Source organism: Excalfactoria chinensis, chromosome 3, assembly GCF_039878825.1.
Source record: "Excalfactoria chinensis isolate bCotChi1 chromosome 3, bCotChi1.hap2, whole genome shotgun sequence".
Lineage (NCBI taxonomy): Eukaryota > Metazoa > Chordata > Aves > Galliformes > Phasianidae > Excalfactoria > Excalfactoria chinensis.
In genome coordinates, this window is record NC_092827.1 from 67,131,547 (window position 1) to 67,148,842 (window position 17,296).

The 17,296-nt window shown below is 42.1% G+C and overlaps 1 protein-coding gene across 1 annotated transcript in view; it reads left to right on the forward strand.

The window, feature by feature from the left end:
* PGBD5 (piggyBac transposable element derived 5) overlaps nucleotides 1–17,296 on the forward strand; it is a 62,343-nt gene that overhangs the window by 27,727 nt on the left and 17,320 nt on the right. Inside the window, exon 3 of the mRNA XM_072331607.1 lies at nucleotides 7,247–7,381. Within this exon, the coding sequence (XP_072187708.1) occupies nucleotides 7,247–7,381 (135 nt within the window). The remainder of the gene's footprint in view (nucleotides 1–7,246; nucleotides 7,382–17,296) is intronic.

Genomic DNA, 17,296 nt, shown 5'->3' on the forward strand with positions numbered 1-17,296 from the left:
AATCCAGGATAACTCAACTGCCTGAAAAGCAATAAATGTAGAGAAGGGAAGCAGAAGTGGTTTTGCTAAGCCATGCTAGCAAGGTGCATTTCCATTAAGACAAAACAAGCAGTTAGAGACGTGACATTGTTGGGATGAAACTCTCATTAAGATATGAAATCTAATCCTTATGGGCACTAACTTCAATGGGCATAAGATAAAGGATTCAGAAATGTGATCACAGTGTCTAATTGCAAATGCTTATAATGGTGCTGTGGGACATGGTGAAAGTGCAAATCCATTAAGGGATAAAATTTGATTTGCATGTATATCCTTTCTCCCTTCCCCTCTCCCAGACAAGGTTTGAGAACTGAATTGATGAGTCTCATTTGCAGTGATAAAACCTCTGAATTTCCACAAGCAAAGTATGTGCTTGTATTAGGCTTGGTAAGGAGATGCTACTTTAAGAAGAAAGGAAGAAAAAATGATAATCCAATTCTCTTCCCTCCACTTCCACTTCTGTGCCCCCTTTTCAGTGTTTACGTCAGAGATTTCTATACAGCGTGTGTCGGTGTTATTGAGTGGAACAAAAAGCACTAAAATACCACTTCAAAAATAACTCAGAGGAAGAAAAAGGTTTTGAATTTGTTGTTAAAAATAGTCTGGTGTAGCTTCAGTAGCCTACTGGGGGATGTTCCAGGCCTCCTTCCAGAAGGAGCCTTGTTCCGGATGCCCTCTGTGGTGCCATCAGGAGGAACTGCACACACCCTGTCTCAAGAGATGTGGACCCCATCTGCTCAGAGCTGCAGTAGAAGCCCTGGAAATTAGATCCTGAGCACAGATTAGCAGACAGCAATAACCATCAATCCCAGAATGACAGACTCACTGAGGTTAGAAATAATTCAGCTTCGCAAAAACAAAGGGAAAACACAAGGGGAAGGGCCATGCAGATGGGCTTTTGGATGTGCTGCCTCTGAAAGTGTTTTGGCAAGAGGTGCCTGGATTTCTGTAGTCAGTAATACATGGAATCTCAAGTTCAGAATGCATCTATAGCTTAAGGGACACCTGTGTTTTAAGCATGAGACTTTTGGTATCCAGATGGTTTGTGCCAGGGCTGTAATCAGTTCTCAGGCTCTAGGCTAGTGTCATCGAGCAGAGGAATGGCTTGGGCTCCATGCTGCTGAATGCACTGAGGCTGTTTGGGCTTCTGGGTAGTCTTTTTACTGACTTCTGCTAGCAGTGTGAGTTGGGAAGATGCCATGCTTAACACACTCCTGCGGGCATCGTTGGCAGTCTTGGTGACAGGCAGGCAGTGTGGCATCCACCATCATTGTTATTTCTTCTGTAGCTTTGATCTTCTCGTTTTGGAGGGATAGAAAAGACACTTGAAATGGAGTTTCTATCTCAGAAAATATTTAGTTGGTTTCTATTTCTTACATGCAACCCTCCAAAAAATGTGCATGCAAAAATGACACTGAGCTTTTTATGAAAAGAAACTGAGAGGAGAGAAATATCTATGCCAATATACCAAAACAAAGAAAAACATCTAGTGAGTTATAATTATTTTGCTAAATATACTGAGCAAACAGAAGGAAATAATTACTTTCTAGCCTACAAATGCACTGAAAGTCCAGAACATTTTAATTGTGTATCAGCAATGCAAGCTTCAATTTTGGAAATAAAAGAAACATTGTTCTGACCTAGATTGTAGAAGAATGATGGGAATAATCTGTGCATCCTATCCCTCCCTGACAATTCATGTATAAATCACTGCTGCCTGTACCTGAACAACAAGAGGTGAGATTAGGGGTTCAGTTCCTGGAACTGGTATAATCTCTTTGTTGCTTTGTAGCTAGGCTACAAAGGGAAAACCTGAGAACAGAGAAGATGCCCTGAGCGAGCTTGGATAGTATACTGCAACAAATCCAAGGGTACTCACCTACCAAGGGTATAGGCTGAATTCCAGAAAGCAGAGGAGCTTGGAAAAATAACATTGCTGCTCAAATATCCTTCTGTGCCTGCTGAGTATTTATATGCTTGTCAGCGGGATGTGGCTAGACAAGATTGCTGTCTCCTGACCAGAATGGGAGAGGTCAGGAGCACAACTCTGTGCACTTTCCTTATCCCTCTCCTTGGCATCTTGGAACCAGACGCTTCTTTGTCCACCCAGTGAAACCAGCTGGGAGCAGTTAAGCACATTTGTGCCGCTGACTGAAATCCTTACTCCAGGCAGTAATGAGCTCCCTGGCAAAAACAGATGCAACTCTAACCTCATGCTCCAGAGGCAGTGCCACTCTAATTTGGTGAGTTACTCAGGGGCTTGTTGATTTTCATTCTTGGTGGTATCATAGTTCTTCCAAAGCAGTTCGCAGCATTAGACAGCAGTTTCTCGGCAAACATAAAGAAGTTAAAACAGGCTTTAAATTGTAGCTATTTTGTGTCCACGTGATTAAATGTTGTTTGGTGCTTGGCATTTTGGATATTCGTATTTGAATATGATTCATAGAATTATAGAATGGCTTAGACTGGAAGGGACCTCTAAGGCCCCATCCAACTCTGCCTTGAATGCCCCCCAGAAAAGGAGTATTCATAACTTCTCTGGGCAACCTGTTCCAGCACCTCACCGCCAACTTGAGTAAAAAGATTTCTTCCTAACATCCAACCTAAATCTATTATATAGAGTATACTCTATCATACAGAGATATGGTTTAGTGGTTTGCTGTAACTACAGTAATGGGAGGACGGTTGGACTAGATGATCTTGTAGGTCCCTTCCAACCTTGAGATTCTATGATTCTGTTAAGTTAAAAGCCATTCCCCCTTGTCTTATCACTATCAGACCATGTGAAAAGTCAGTTCCCCTCCTGCTTGCAAACTCCCCTCAGGTACTGAGAGGATGTCCATGTCTCAGTATACCCATTTAGAAAAGATCCTTTGTGCATAATGATCCTGGTTGCAGACCAGGACTGCTCTGTTTTAGGGGTTCTGTGTGCATAACACAGAGATCCTAAGCGTTCAGATGAGGTCAGCCAAGACACAGAGCAAGACAAAAACAGTCAAAGTAACAATTAGAATATTAAATAGCAAGGTAAACTTCTGATATAGATCTTGGCCAGTTGATTCTCTGGTGAAGCCAGAATTTAGGGAAAGTTTGATAGCAGAAATTGATGAAGCTTTTTAGCTATTTTTAAATGACCTCCTGGCAATGGAGTGCTTTAAGAAGTGATTTTTATTTATTCTTATTGAGAAAGTCAACTGAAGACTGAGCAAACAGGCAGAACATTTTGAGAAGGTCTTGAAATCGTGGATCCACTGGAGGTGGCAGATAACATGTAAACAATGGCAAAGAAGATCAGTAAAATATGGAAAGGTTGAACGGGACTTGGAAAATGAAAGAGGCTTTCTGTAATACCAGAGAAAGAGAGCCATTAGAGAGAAATACAGAGAAGAGAGACTGCCTATTGTGATGGCCTAGCAGAATGGCTTCCCAGAAGGAATCATTAGAGCAGGATTGCCTTATGTTGAGGCCAAACTGCTGCAGGATGGCTCTGGCCTTGTATGAAGTGGGTGGGTTGAAAAAACTATGTATTTCAGAACTTCTACTAAGAAGGCATGGAAAAAAATGGAGGCGTTGCCTAACTCAGCATCATGCAAGGGGCTGGAGGTAAAGACTGTTATTCACATGCACAGGCCAGCGAGATCTACTGCAGGAGAAGGGGGATGGCTGCTAAGACCAAAAAGGGAGATAACAAGGAGTTATCTTAAGGGGAAGGAGGTGATCTCCAATGTAGCATAACAAAACTAGAATTGACAGATATCCAAGCAGAGAGGTCAGATGCTAGCAGAAGATTTAGTTTAGACAGGAGGAGCTCTAGAGCAAAGCAGAAATGCAAGGTACTGATGCAGAAGCAATAGCTGAATCTGTATATACAGGTGCAGTTCCCCAGGGGACTCTGTTCACAGCTGGATGGTACAAACCAAAAGTCAGAGTCAAGGCAAGCTGAGGCAGTTCCTCCAAGGAACAGACTGAAGAGACAGCCCGTGGTAGGGACGGTTATGGAGATAAGGGAAGATGACCTATAAAGGACATATCCAAGGCTGTTAGAGTCCATCAAGTCTGACAACAGTAGAGTTAGTGGCTCTTTGACTATAGGTTATTTGGGCCATTGTGAGCAGCACTGCAGAGTGGAAGGAACTTATGGAGGGGAAAATGAAGAGTGAAATCTTAGCAAGAAGACCTGGCAATGATGAAGATGGCTACAAACAAAATGAAAAACAGTGGAAAGCTGAGAGGGAGTGAAACAGCCAGATGAGAAGCTCCTTAACAAAATAGGATTTGAGAGAAGAAAATGGGAGAAATTTCTGTGAAGAAATCCACAAGATATCTTGCATCAATAGAAGTCAGAGTAGGAAGAAGATAGAGCTTGGAGAGTGAGTCAAAGATGATGAAAGGGCTGCCAGGAACATGTGTAGGAGTCAATTAAGCCTGAAAGTAGATTTTATCTAGGAAGATGAGAAACAGGAAAGAGTATGTCACAGGGGCAGCAAGCCTGCATTTGGAAAAGCGGGCATTGCAGAGACAGCAAGAATGTGGAAAGAGAATCAGGAAATATTACTTTGCTTGGAGATCTGGCAAAACATGGTTTGAGTTGGAGGAGGGAAGATAAACTAATAGGGTTGGCTAACAGAAATAACTTTTCTCAAAAGGAAAGTATTCCAGTGCCAGAAGCAATGAGCTGACCCCTTTGAAAGAGAGGTGGGGGTCAGCTGTCCCAGCAGTAGGCATGACCCATACAGCACTCTGCATGCAAAGTCCTTTACAGATACTGAAGCAGTGTTTGTACGTTGGGGTGGCAACACTTGTCTCCCCACGCTCTCTGGAAGAAGGAAGAAGCGCAAGCTCCAGGATTGCCATTTCAATTTCCGTGCCTGTCCGTATTCCTGCATTTCAGCAAGAACACATCCCTGCCTTCTTTCCATTTGTTGTCCCTTCTCCCAGATATTCACTAGGAACTTCTGTAGAGCTTTCATCTTTTGGAGGAATAGGAACGACTTAAAATGTTGAATCACAGAAAGGAGGGGCGTCTCTGGAAACTAGAGAAAGGCTGGTCTGAACATAGAAATGGATAAGGGAAGCATGAGGAGGTGTTTTCAGAATTCAGGTTTATTTTCTGCATTTACAGCTCCTGGGTCTTACTCTGCATTGGAAGGTAGATAGAGGGCAAAGGGTGTAAATAGAATGCAGTAGAGTACTGTGAGGAGAACTGATGCTGACATGCAGAGGGGAGAGCCTGTCTCATGTCAGAGGATGCAAAATGTCTTCAAATGACCCTTAAAGGAGCCTGTTCTTTCTGCTGCTTGCCATCCCACAGAAAGAGATATAGCAGCAGTTGAACCACACACCTGGCAGGTAAGAGGGGCTTTCCAGAAGCTGACAGATTTCTACCAGTATATCCAACTCCATCCCAATGCATGCAGTCCTCCTCTCTGCTCAGAAGAAACAGAGAACCAAACAAAAGGAATAAGGACATGGATATCATTTGCAAAACACTGTCCGAATTCCTTGAGGTGGAAGTGTGAAGCATCCCAGGTGGCATTCAGGAAGGAAGAGGAGTATTTCTTGTGGATCTTGAGAGAGGAAAGGGATTTTGCTCCAGTGAAGTAATGGGGAAGCTGCAGCTTTAAGAACAGATATCTTTGTCTGCGACACTCCTTGCTTGCATCTGCATTTTGGTGTACAATTTGAACATTTCACAAGAGTGATTTCAGATGGTCCTGTGCATGTTTTATGAGCCGTTAAGAAGTGGAGTGTGTATAAATGAAAGTGTGCCACTGCTGCGCAGAGAGGGCTAGGATGCCTATTTTGGGCTGCCAGAGTAATGTTCAACAAGCATCTTGCATTCAAAAGGGCAGCAGCTGCTCATCAGTGGTGCTTAACTGCTTACGTACCACTTCTGCACAGATTTAATTCCCAGATTTAATGCAGCATTCTGCTCATTTTCACCACCAGATGAACACAAATGTTCATGAAAGAAACACGTGCACATATGGAAAGGGCTCATCTAAGGGTGACAGCCTCTGCCTTGTGGATGTTTGTATCCAAGTCCTGTCTCTGTGTGATGATGGTTACTGGAAAAAAATAAAATAAAAAATGGGCTCCTTTGGGCATAACAAAAAGATGAACATTATGTATCTGACTTATTTTACATCAGTCTTTGAGATAATATGAATTATGTTCTTCTAGGATGCTTTCCCCTACGGTACTAGGTAGGAAACCTCCATTGCTAAGATTTAGATGCAGTTGTCTGAGTTTGTTCAAAAGAAACCTACTTTCCTCAGCTGAGGCCTTTCAGCAGCTTCAGAATGTCTTGGAAGTGCCTTGACAGGCAGTTCACACGCTGCATAGTCAGGAATGTATATGTAGCTACCCTTGAGCTGCAAGGAAGTAACAGTACTTTTCTATAGGTGGGCTCCGTAGCATAAAACTTAATCACTGTGGTACATAATTAATGGAAGAAATGTAGTAAAACAGCTGTAAGTGAGAAGATGTGGAATGCAAACATTGCTTCACTTACACCACTTTTCATTACTTCCTCCAGCCTATCTTGTCTTTTTCTTTTCCTCTCTGTAGTCTTTTACGTTTCCATCTCTGTCAAATTTTTCGGCTCCTGAGGCAAGAGAGCCTTCCCTGAAGCTGCTGCCATCAGGAAAAATATTTTCCATCTCTTCACCACATCCACAAGAGGCAGCAAATACCTTTTTCTCTCTTCTGTCATATTTTGCTGTGTACTTTCCTTTTGCTGTAAGCAAGGAGAGTACCTTACAACAAATGGCAGGAGGTGTTCGGTTGGAACACGTTCTGCCAAACAAGATAAAGCTGATGATGAAGCTTGGAGGAGTACGACACTGACAGTTCCCCAACAAACCTCGACACTGTCCCATTTTGGACCATATAGCTGATTGTGTCAGAAGGACACATTTTGGAGGGATGTTAAAGTGGTGAGGAGCAGAGAGCTGTGCCTTGGTGCCTTTGCGAGCCATATGTACAGTAGCCATGCACAGAAGTGTGCTTGTCCAGGCTCTGGGGTATTTTTTTGGTTGAGTAGTAGTCCTGAAAAAAAGTAGTCTTGCTCCTTTGTATGAAATGTTGTGCACAAGCATAAGGCAAAGATTGTATTTCCTTGGAAGACTTGAAAGCACTGTTTCTTTTCAGTAATCATGAACTCTTCTATTTTCTTTTTTTTACCTTCTTTCCTGTCTAATTGCAGGTTCTACATGAGCCTCTGATTGATGAGGATCCTGTTTTCATTGCCACGTGCACAGAGAGGGAGCTGCGTAAGAGGAAAAAGAGGAAATTCAGCCTCTGGGTTCGGCAGTGCTCATCCACTGGTTTCATCTGCCAGGTGGGTTTCACCTCTGCAAACCTCTTGATTTGGTTCCTAGCTAGCCCTCAAATGCACTGCAAGACCAGTGGTGACAGGTGCTTCTATCCATAGCCATGCCATGGGCTACAGTCAATAACAGTCAACAAGAAGCAGAGCTTCTTGTTCTCAGATACTTGATCCCATGGAGGGTGACGACAAGTTCCTGGTGCTCTGATTGCTTGATGATTTAACTGAGGGTTCCTGTCTGTAACGCAATCTGACTGGCTGCCAGCCCTAAGCTAATTAAATTGAAAAGGAACTAAAGGCTCTGTCTGTACATCCAACATTTTTTGAAAGGTCTAGGTACTGTGACTCTTGTCCTTTTTAATGGACCAACTTCCTCCTCACAATAATGCTGTCTGTGATAGCCAGCCATGCCTGACAGACTAAGTCAGGATGATATAAAGATGTCCATTTTTCTGTGAGAAACTTAATAAAAGGGTTTCCTTTTACATCTCTTTTTATACATCTGCTTCTCAACCAAAGAGATTAAATCACATGTGACCTCAAGATGAAATATGAGCTTCAGTGGAAGATGTGGTAAGGGATTTGTATTCAGCACTGCAAAGCACTGGGGACTACTTCTCAAATTCTTAGATTCCTCAGTTGCTGGTGTGTTTTTAAGCACTCATCAAAATCTGCCCACTTATTTTGATACCTAGAGGCGAGGGGGCAGGTAGTTTTTCTGATATTTCTTTTTCCCAAGAGCTTCTGGTGTCCTGCATGCTCCAGAGCAGCATGAGGTGCTAATACAGCTTACACACAGACTGCTCAGATTTGAATGCATGTCAGTGCTGTAGAGCCTGTGAATTGCTACAACTGTTTGAGTAGCAGTGTAGGAGAATTTGAAATCTATCTGGGAACAGATGTTTGTGCTTCCAGCAGCGTTCTGCACTTCAGGAGGAAAATGTGAATAATACATCTTCTGTCCAGGTTTTAAAACAATTGTTTTGTCCAACACAAAATAGGTTCATGCTGTGAAGCATCCTTGGAAATTTCCACTCTCAAGTCTTTCAGAGTCATTTGCTCTACAGAGGTAATGTCCTTAATCTCCAAAGTGAACTCCACCTGTTCCAGACACAGTTTATCACCCTGGAGTGTAATGGTGAATGTGGTGTTGGAACAGTGAGCACAAAGTTTGCTGATCTCTCTTGCTGTGTTTTCCACAGCCAATCACTACCGAACAAGTAAGTCTTCAGATACGCCAGAGGTATCAGATGCTGAGCTGTAATTACGTTGCATCTCCTTTCCTGTCCTTTGAGAGAGTAAATTAATAAAATGCCATTGAAACAGAGTAGATGCTCAGCATCACCCTAAACCTCTTGCTCCATTAATGAAATAGATACTTACACTTCACTTGCATCCAAATGACGTCCAGGATTTTCTTAACAGCCTCTTGTTTTCATTCCATGATTTGGCTCCGATTATTACAGTGATAAAATGATTGGGTGAGAGAGACCTTAGAGAAGTATGAAAAAGAATACTCAGGAACATGAACGTTCCTTCTAAAATGGAAATATCTAGTCTGAGGAGGAGGAAGGTCTTCAACTGGTATATACTTAAAATACTGTGTTCAGTTACACATCTCTTTTACAAAAGGTCATAAGGCATCTAAAGTGCTTGTTTGGTGGTTGGATTATTTGCTGTGTTAAAAAGAGCTTTTTATTTGTTGAAAATATTGAGAGAATTGATCTAATCAAGAAGATAATCCAGTGTTTAAAGACTGACTGGTTTGTCACTTGTCTGCTGTCAAAGAATTTGCACATACTTGGAAATATGTGGAATTTTTTTAACCCTCTGGATGAAGTTCTCCCCTCATCCTTTCTGCAGAGTGACATCAGGGGTCATGTTATTTGGGATAAAATATAACACCAAATACTTTATATATCAAGCTAACTCAATTTCAAAAGTCTGAAAAATGCATAGCTATGAATTGGTGAGGCAGCCCTGGCAGAAGAGGGAGCTGAACAATGTATGACTGTTTTTTGGGGATGGAAACAGTCTCAAGAGGTTCATGACACGATAGAGCCAGGAAGGATAAAGTATTCTGTTAGAGCCTATTCCAAGTACCACAGAGTCATGGCACAAGGACAACCGAAAAGGCAGTCTCCAGCCTCGAGCATCATCAATCAATGAAATGAAGGCAATATGTAGACAGTAGAGAGCACTGCAAAGGGTTGGTTGGGCAATATTAATCTCTATGATAGGTGGTAATGGAATTAGCTCATCAACCTAATTATTTACTTAGAAAACTATGATATTAAGAGAAAAAGTGAGAAGAGATGACATTTTGGATATATGTATGTTTCTTGCTACTTGTGATGAAATTTGTTCTCTGAGGCTATTTTGGGTGATATTCCCTTCCCATATTCCACCTCTCTCAGATTTATGAAGTTCTTTAGAACCTTGTACTGGGTCTGAACTTAAGTTTCCACCTTCCTCTGTTCATCCCAAAGAAGGGATGAGTCAGAAGAGATTCAGAAAAAGAATTGGCTCAAGCCTTTCCACATTGCAGTATTTAATGAGTGTACACCAGACTGGGGTGGCCCCTGCTTGAGACATGAGAAATGACTCCATGAAAAGCTGCACTGCGCTGCATGAAGTTGCTTGACAGACCAGTGGCAGGGCTGGGAATAAACCTCAGCTCTCCTGACTCAGGCTGCAGTGCCACATCTGTTTCCTTTTGCTGCTTTTTCTACTTCAACATGTCATTATTTCTTTACTGCATTGTTCAGTTGCAGCAGAAAAATGAAAACGAAGCAAATGTATCACAGTTTTTTAATTTTATGCAGTAGTTCATTCTTGATGCCAAATAGGGAGGGTACAGTTAACGAGAGTATTTCTTAGCCCTGCTGATTTCACAGGGTAAGAACTCCCAGAATTTAGAGGAACTGAGAAGGTACATATTTGAGGAATATGGTTTAGCTGGGAAGTATTGGTAATGGTTGGACTAGATGATCTTCTAGGTCTTTTCCAACCTTGAAAATTCTGTGATTCCCCCAAACAATTTATGATTTTGCAACATATTACATAAGTGAATTCAGTCTCTGTTAAAGCTATAATTGTTTTTACCCATATCCTTTTGAAAGTGAAAAGCAAAGAGTAAATATGCCTGGGATTAATGCGGTTCTCAAGGTCAGAATTGTGGGAGCATTAGCCATCTGTGCATTTGTTTAGCAAAGCTGCCCAGAAATGTTGGTGTTTCAGCCTATTTAAGTTGTGTTTTGAGATTAGCATGAGCCAAGGGGTTTCTTTAAACAGCACCCTGGTAATTTCTCTGTCTCTGAAACAGTTGTATCTAATGTGCACAGATGTAGTGGCTGCTTTGAACAGGTTCTCAAGGTCAGTCTTTGTCTGGGAGGGAATCCCAAGAAATCTGATCGCCTTCGTTTGGATGGAAAATCATATCTGCTTTCTCCCTTTGGCTCCCACCAGGCTCTGTCTTTTTAATGCATGTGATTCTGTGTTGTCAGCATCTGAGAATCCCAGATCTCAATTAGAAGTCTCTAATCCTCTTACTCCGCAGTGTTATGCAGGAAGGTAGTTTTGCAGATGTGTGGTGGGTCAGCCCCATTTGTTTCTCTGGAGCTCAAAAGCTTACTGTCTTTCTGTGTGAATGGGAAAAACAAACATTTTAATATGACCTAATGCAAAGATCCCCCCCAGTGTTGGCCCATGGTCTCAGTGTCAGTTTTCCGCTGGGAGGGCATGTTATTATGCAGTTCCAGTCTGTAGTGCTTGGAGATTTAACAATAATGTTCACCACTAGCAGATCAGTGCTGTAGTCTTCTTCCTGCAGCTGTACTCAGTCACTGCAATGCTGCCTGAGAAAGGAGGATAAAAACTATGGGGCTTCTCACAATTAATAGTATTGCCACAGGAAGTTCCCTCACATCCTACCCCATGTGCTAGGTGCTGTAGGCAGAACAGAAAGATAATCTCTCCCTTGGCAAGTTCGACATCTAAGCAGAAGGTGGAGGTGTAAGCCACCCTCAGCTCATCAGATTTGTTTAGGTGCCTTTCAGTTGCCCAGAGTCTGCAGGCAAGATACACACAATGTTATTTGCTGGCTAATACAGGTTGTAGGCAGCTAGGGCTAACATGCTGCTTGACAGCGACAGCTCCCCATTAAGTCCACAGCCATCAGCCTTGTTGCTCCTTGGAAATGAGTTGGGTCCTTAGTGGAACTGTTTGCCATCATTTGTTTTTTTTTTTCTTAAGATTTTATGCTTTTTATGTAAATATTTTCCCCTTGAGCTACTAAATATTATCCCCCTAACAGTTACACGATATTAGAGTGTTTTTACTTATCTTGTATCACTTAAATACATTCTCACATAACTTTTTTAAGGATTTATCACAGAGATGTTAAGGATAATGAATCTGCCTTAAATGTGTCTGGCCAGTGATGAACAAATTACTTGGAGGATGGATGTCAAGGAGGAAAACTAAGCTTTATTTTTAGCCATATCGGACCTTCAGTGTCAACTTTACCAGCATCTCTCCGCAGTATCACCAAGATCTTATTAGAAATTTTGGTGAGTGTACATAGGCAGAACAAAGATTTGGCAGTCCACAGGGTTGTTAGCTGGATTTGCATGTTGATGCAGATTGAAGTCGTTCAGAATAGGAGGCAGAGGGGACCAAGGAAAGAGATTTTTAGGCAGCCCCCAAAGCTGTCTGGGAACAGCTTCTTGTCCCTTGAAAGCTGTATCTGAAAAAGCCTTCGGGCAAGTAGGAAGAGAGTGAGAAGAGGTTAAAATCACTGAAAAGATCCAGTCTCAGTAAGAGCACCATCAGTACACTGGCAACCAACAGCTGCTGAGGAAGATCTAGACCTAAATGTTGGCTGATAAGAGGACATTAAAGAAGGGGAGAACATGGGCTCTAGAGTTTGTGGTGGGATTGGAGGGGAGGATCTCCTAGCGGTGATGAAAACAGTAACAGCTAGAGGTAGGGTTTAGGATAAGGGAGGAAGACAGAGTGGGGCAGGATCTAGAGGGCAGTGCAAGTCAGTATTTGGCTGGGAAAAACTACAGAAAAATGAAGTTATCTTTCCAATAGCAATTCAGGATCCAATGAGTGTAACAGTACCGTTTGTTCTCTTGCATTATTAAGTGTAATCTGTAAACCTGGCTTCTGTTTTGTCACTGTTTACTGTCTACACTTTATTAGATAATGTAGCCTTCAAAATCTTCCTCCTTCGTATTACTACTCACTCCCCTTTTCTTCCAAATGTCACCTTTTTCATTTGAGAATTGTACCCTGAGGTGCTTTGGTTACATATGAATGCAAAGTATTTGGGATGTGCTTTCAGTCTGCTATCTGAGCTATGAATATTAACAGAATACTCAACATTTTAGTTTCTGGGGCACTTTGAAGTGTACAAAGAAGTGTAAGATTTTGTCTCTAATTATTGGCTTTTGCCTTGTTTCTAGCAAGACCTTATGAACCTTCCACGTGACTCTTCCATAGAGTAAATTGTCAACAGAAAGCATGGAAAGCCTTGGTGGCTTGTAGCATGGGTGATGCTCTAAGATTTTCCATTCTCTGGTAGTACTTTTTGTAGCAAACTTCTGTAGCCAAACATTTTATGTTTCTGAATGACTGGTGCTTGATTTGCCTCTTATCCAACAACATGTGGAATCTCCTGCTCAGAAATGTGATGTGTTCTCTGTCTGCCTTTGTGTAGATAAGTGGACTCTTCAAGAAAACAGTTTGCGGTGTCTTTCTTGTTCTGTAAGAGCTAAGCACAGTCTTAACACTCTGTCACTCTGTTGTCGAAGTATATTAAGCGATACCTACTTTTGGCTCTGTGATCCAGAAGAAGTTGTAGTGGATGGGAAAATGAGCCAGTGGCTGTGAAGGCTTTTAGGACTGCCAGGATGGTGCATGGACACTGAAGGCAGAAGATAGGAGGTTTTGAGGGATGAGTTATAGGGTGTGAGAAGGCAGAGCTGGTATTGTGCACGTGGGATTAAGGAACACTGGATTAAGAAGTATCTGGTGCAGCAGATAAAATGATGTCAGAACTTAAAGACTTCCAATAAAGAGAACTGAAGGATGGCTAGAGAAAGCTCCTTTTCTGTTCTATCATCACTGCAGGATAAAGAACTTCAGCCTGTATTTGTCCTGAAGAGAAATGATGTTACATCTATAGAAATTATCCCATTTGCTGTTGTAGACTGAATGGATCGCTATCAACTAGAAGGAGCTACACAGTGAATGTGATCTCTGCAGACATTTGAGAAATACTGCTTTGACTGTCACCTGCAGAAGCAGAGGGTGTTACTGCCAACATCTCCATCTGCTGTCCAGCAGCAGTTGTCAAGCCTGTACTTCTGATGATGCTTTCCTGTTAAAGCACATCAAGAGGCACAAAGCTCTGATGCTGCCCCAAGGCAAACCAGCAGCTCTAGTGAATGGTTTAAAAAACATTTTGGGGGCAGCTTCTGACTGTGCCTGTGAAGGTCTTGCACTCAGTTTCTGGCACTTCTGCGTTTTGTCAGCAGACTGCTAACTGTTCAATAACACAAGTCATTAATTACAGAAGGTGAGGGGAATGCTGTGGGCTTCAGTGGTAAGGGTCTTTGTGATTTACGGTAGAATAGAATAAGCTGGATTGGAAGATGTAAAGAAGAAAAATAAAGGCCATATGGAATCCTAGATACTTGGAAGGATATTTGAAGGTATGCCTTTGCCAGTTGTCTGTACCCAGCCACAGCTTCACAGCAGCCTTAATGCCTTCCAACATTATGCTGCCGTCACCCATCCTCCCAGTAGAGCTGAACACAGCAAAGCTTTGAATGATGATTCTCCAAAACAAGAAAAATTGCGCCTGGAACAAAGGCTGTGCTTGTGTACACAAAGAAATGCCCAAGGAGAAAAAAAGGAGTATGCATTTTGACATTGGAGGGGGAGGGAATGTTCAGCAGTAAATGTGGATGTTTGGGAAAAGGACACTGGGCAGTAAACAGAGAATTGCCATGAGACCATTACAAGGACCCTTGAGACAGATGGGAGTGCCAAGGGAGGGTGCCAGATGTTAGCTCTGCTTACAGAACATATGGAATGTGTATCATCCAGGTATGAGTATGGTGAGTGGGGGCACACTCTTCAGAGAAGCTGTTTGCAAACCCAAACCAGCCCATAGTGAGGGATCAGTTGGGGCACCCACCAGTGCCAGCAGATTGTCTCATCCCTTGGCATGGGCCTCCGCAGGGAACACAATGGAGTTACAGAGTCTGTTGGGTGGTTTGGACTTAACTGCAGTAGGGCAGGGAAAGTGCACGGCATTTTCCTAGGCTTAGAGATGCCTGCTTTGTTTTCACTTTGTTTTCATCTCAGCTGCTAACTCAAGGTCAGACCTAGTCTGTTTGCAACTTTCTTGTGTCCTCTTAACCTCCTTGTCTGTAGATTTTTAAGGGCTATTTGTGCGGTCTCTCTGCTGGTGTGCACTACTAACCTAATCTTAACTTTGAAACCAATAATCATGCACAACTTTTGCTGTAAATTTGGAACAATCTGCCCTTTGTATGTATTCCACTGTTAAGTTGCTCTCTTGAGTCCTATTTAATAATCTAAATAACTTACTGTAATTAACTAGTCCTGAGTGCTTAGCATTGAGGAAAGCACAAATTTGACAGCTTTCAGAAGTGAATGGAGGATGGTGGATCTATGAACATTTCTGCCTGTGCCCTCATCTAAGAACATCAAAAGAGGGTTTATTTATACTTATTTATATGTAAATAATGTGTAGTTAAGACTTTCTGTTAAGATATGCTTTACACTTTTGGAATTAGTGTGTGTTTATCCTGGCACAGCTCTCTTCTTTAACACACTGTTTACTTCAAAATGTATTGTTTCTCAAAGGTTTGATACCTAACATGCTCCTCCAGGGTCTATTTCATGATGAATGAATAGCTAGGGAATATTATATTAATATGTTTGGGATACTAGTACTGGGAGATGCAACATCCTAAAGTAGGGAGAAGCTGTTTAATTTAATTTTGTTCCTCTCTGAGATCATTGAGATAATAAAACATTACAGAGAGAACTACTGCAAGCATGCAAGCATTTTTATTCCCTGTGCACTGTAAAGAAGTTTCTTTTATGAAGGAGTATGTTGGTAAGATAAATATACAGGAAAGCAATGCTATGTGTTCTGGATGGCTGAGTTCTCAAGCTGGTTTAGCAAACGCTCATCACTCCAACATACAAAGCACAATTGCTTTTCCCTACACATGAATACTGAGAAAGTTTCAGAGAGATACTGAAATTCCTGAGATCTTCTGGAATTCCTAAAAGATGTCAGGGGGAAGTTCTTCACAGAGAGTGTGATGAGGTGCTGGAACAGGCTGCCCAGATAGGCTGTGGATGCCCCATCTCTGGAGGTGTTCAAGGCCAGGTTGAATGGAGCCCTAGGCAGCCTGGTCTAGTACCAGATAGGGAGACTGGAGGCCCTGCCTGTGGTAAAGGGGTTGGAACTGGATGGTCCTTGGGGATCCCTTCCAACAGACACTATTCTGTGATTCTATGAATGTTTCAGAGCCAAAGTCACAAAGATGTACCTGGACAGCTTTGTCAGAAAATAAACATTTGAGAGTAGCTTGGAGTTACGGCACTGTTGGAATGACTGAATGCAGGGCCTGCTTCTTCTCGTTCTTCTTTCCAGAAGGTTATTCCTCCTGAATTTCACAACAAGGGGAAGGTCAGGCAGGTGGCTGATTTTGATAGATGTTGAACTTCGGTGAAAGTTCCACTTTTGAAATACAGTCAGTGAAATAAAATCAAAAGCTTCTGTACAAAGGGAGGGCAATGCAGAGGCAGAAGGCACATAGCAATGCAGATGTCTCCTCTTCTAGCAGAGTCATTTATAAGAACAAAGGAAGAGCTTTACTTCAGTGCTCTTTCAGTTGATGTGAGTATACTAACTTTGCTGTGTTCAGTCACTGAGGGATAAGTGTTCCTGCTCTCTAACACACATGTCCATCTGCAGGTGATGGTGGCAGCTCTCTTGAAATGCATAGCTTTGTGAATTGCACAGCAGTAGAACACATGCTGAAGCAACTGCAGCCTGCTGTAAATGAGCCAGACATCTCATTATTAAAAACAGCATATTGCACCATACTCTGCTTCTTGGTTCAGTCTGTTTTGGTGGGTTGTCTCCAAATCCTGATCTAAAAGGATCTGAGTTAGTGCCGTGCCTGGAGAGTTCGATTAGGATGTTCTGGCTGGTTAAGTACGTACATTGCTGGCTCTTCTCGCTTATGGGGGTGCTCAGACACTTGTATTGCAGCCTAAGTGACTGCTACCAACAGAAATAAATCAGAACATTACTGCAGAGAAGCTCATGGGCCATTTCCTTTTGGTCATCTTGTAGAGGCCTTTTTTGGAACGGAAGTTACTGTGCTGTCTTTTTGCTGGCAGCAATAAAGCCTATGCAGACTCAGTAGAACACGTAATCTTTTATATGACTTGAGATTTTTTTTTCCTGGCAAGCTAACAGTCTTCAAACTGCTCAACAGTGACAGGAACCTCAGGAAACCCTTAAGCTGACACTGGGTTTATTGGTAGCTATGAAAGCTAAACTGGGCTAGTTTTAAACTAACAGCTCCTACAAAGAGCCTTTAGATCATTCATGCCCAGCCTGGTTTTATTTATTTATTTATTTGTTTGGGTTTTTTTTTGTTGGTTTTTTTTTTTTAGTATTTTAATTAAAAAATAATAATAAAAGTTTTGTTATTTATATGTGTTAATTATATTGCATGTTTTATATATGACCTGAGACAATTCCTCTTCAGTGACTCAGGTAAGTCCAAAGACAGGACAACTGTGCTTTAGATATCTGCAGATTAGCAAGAGTATCTGCTGCCAAGATCTGCATCATCTCCC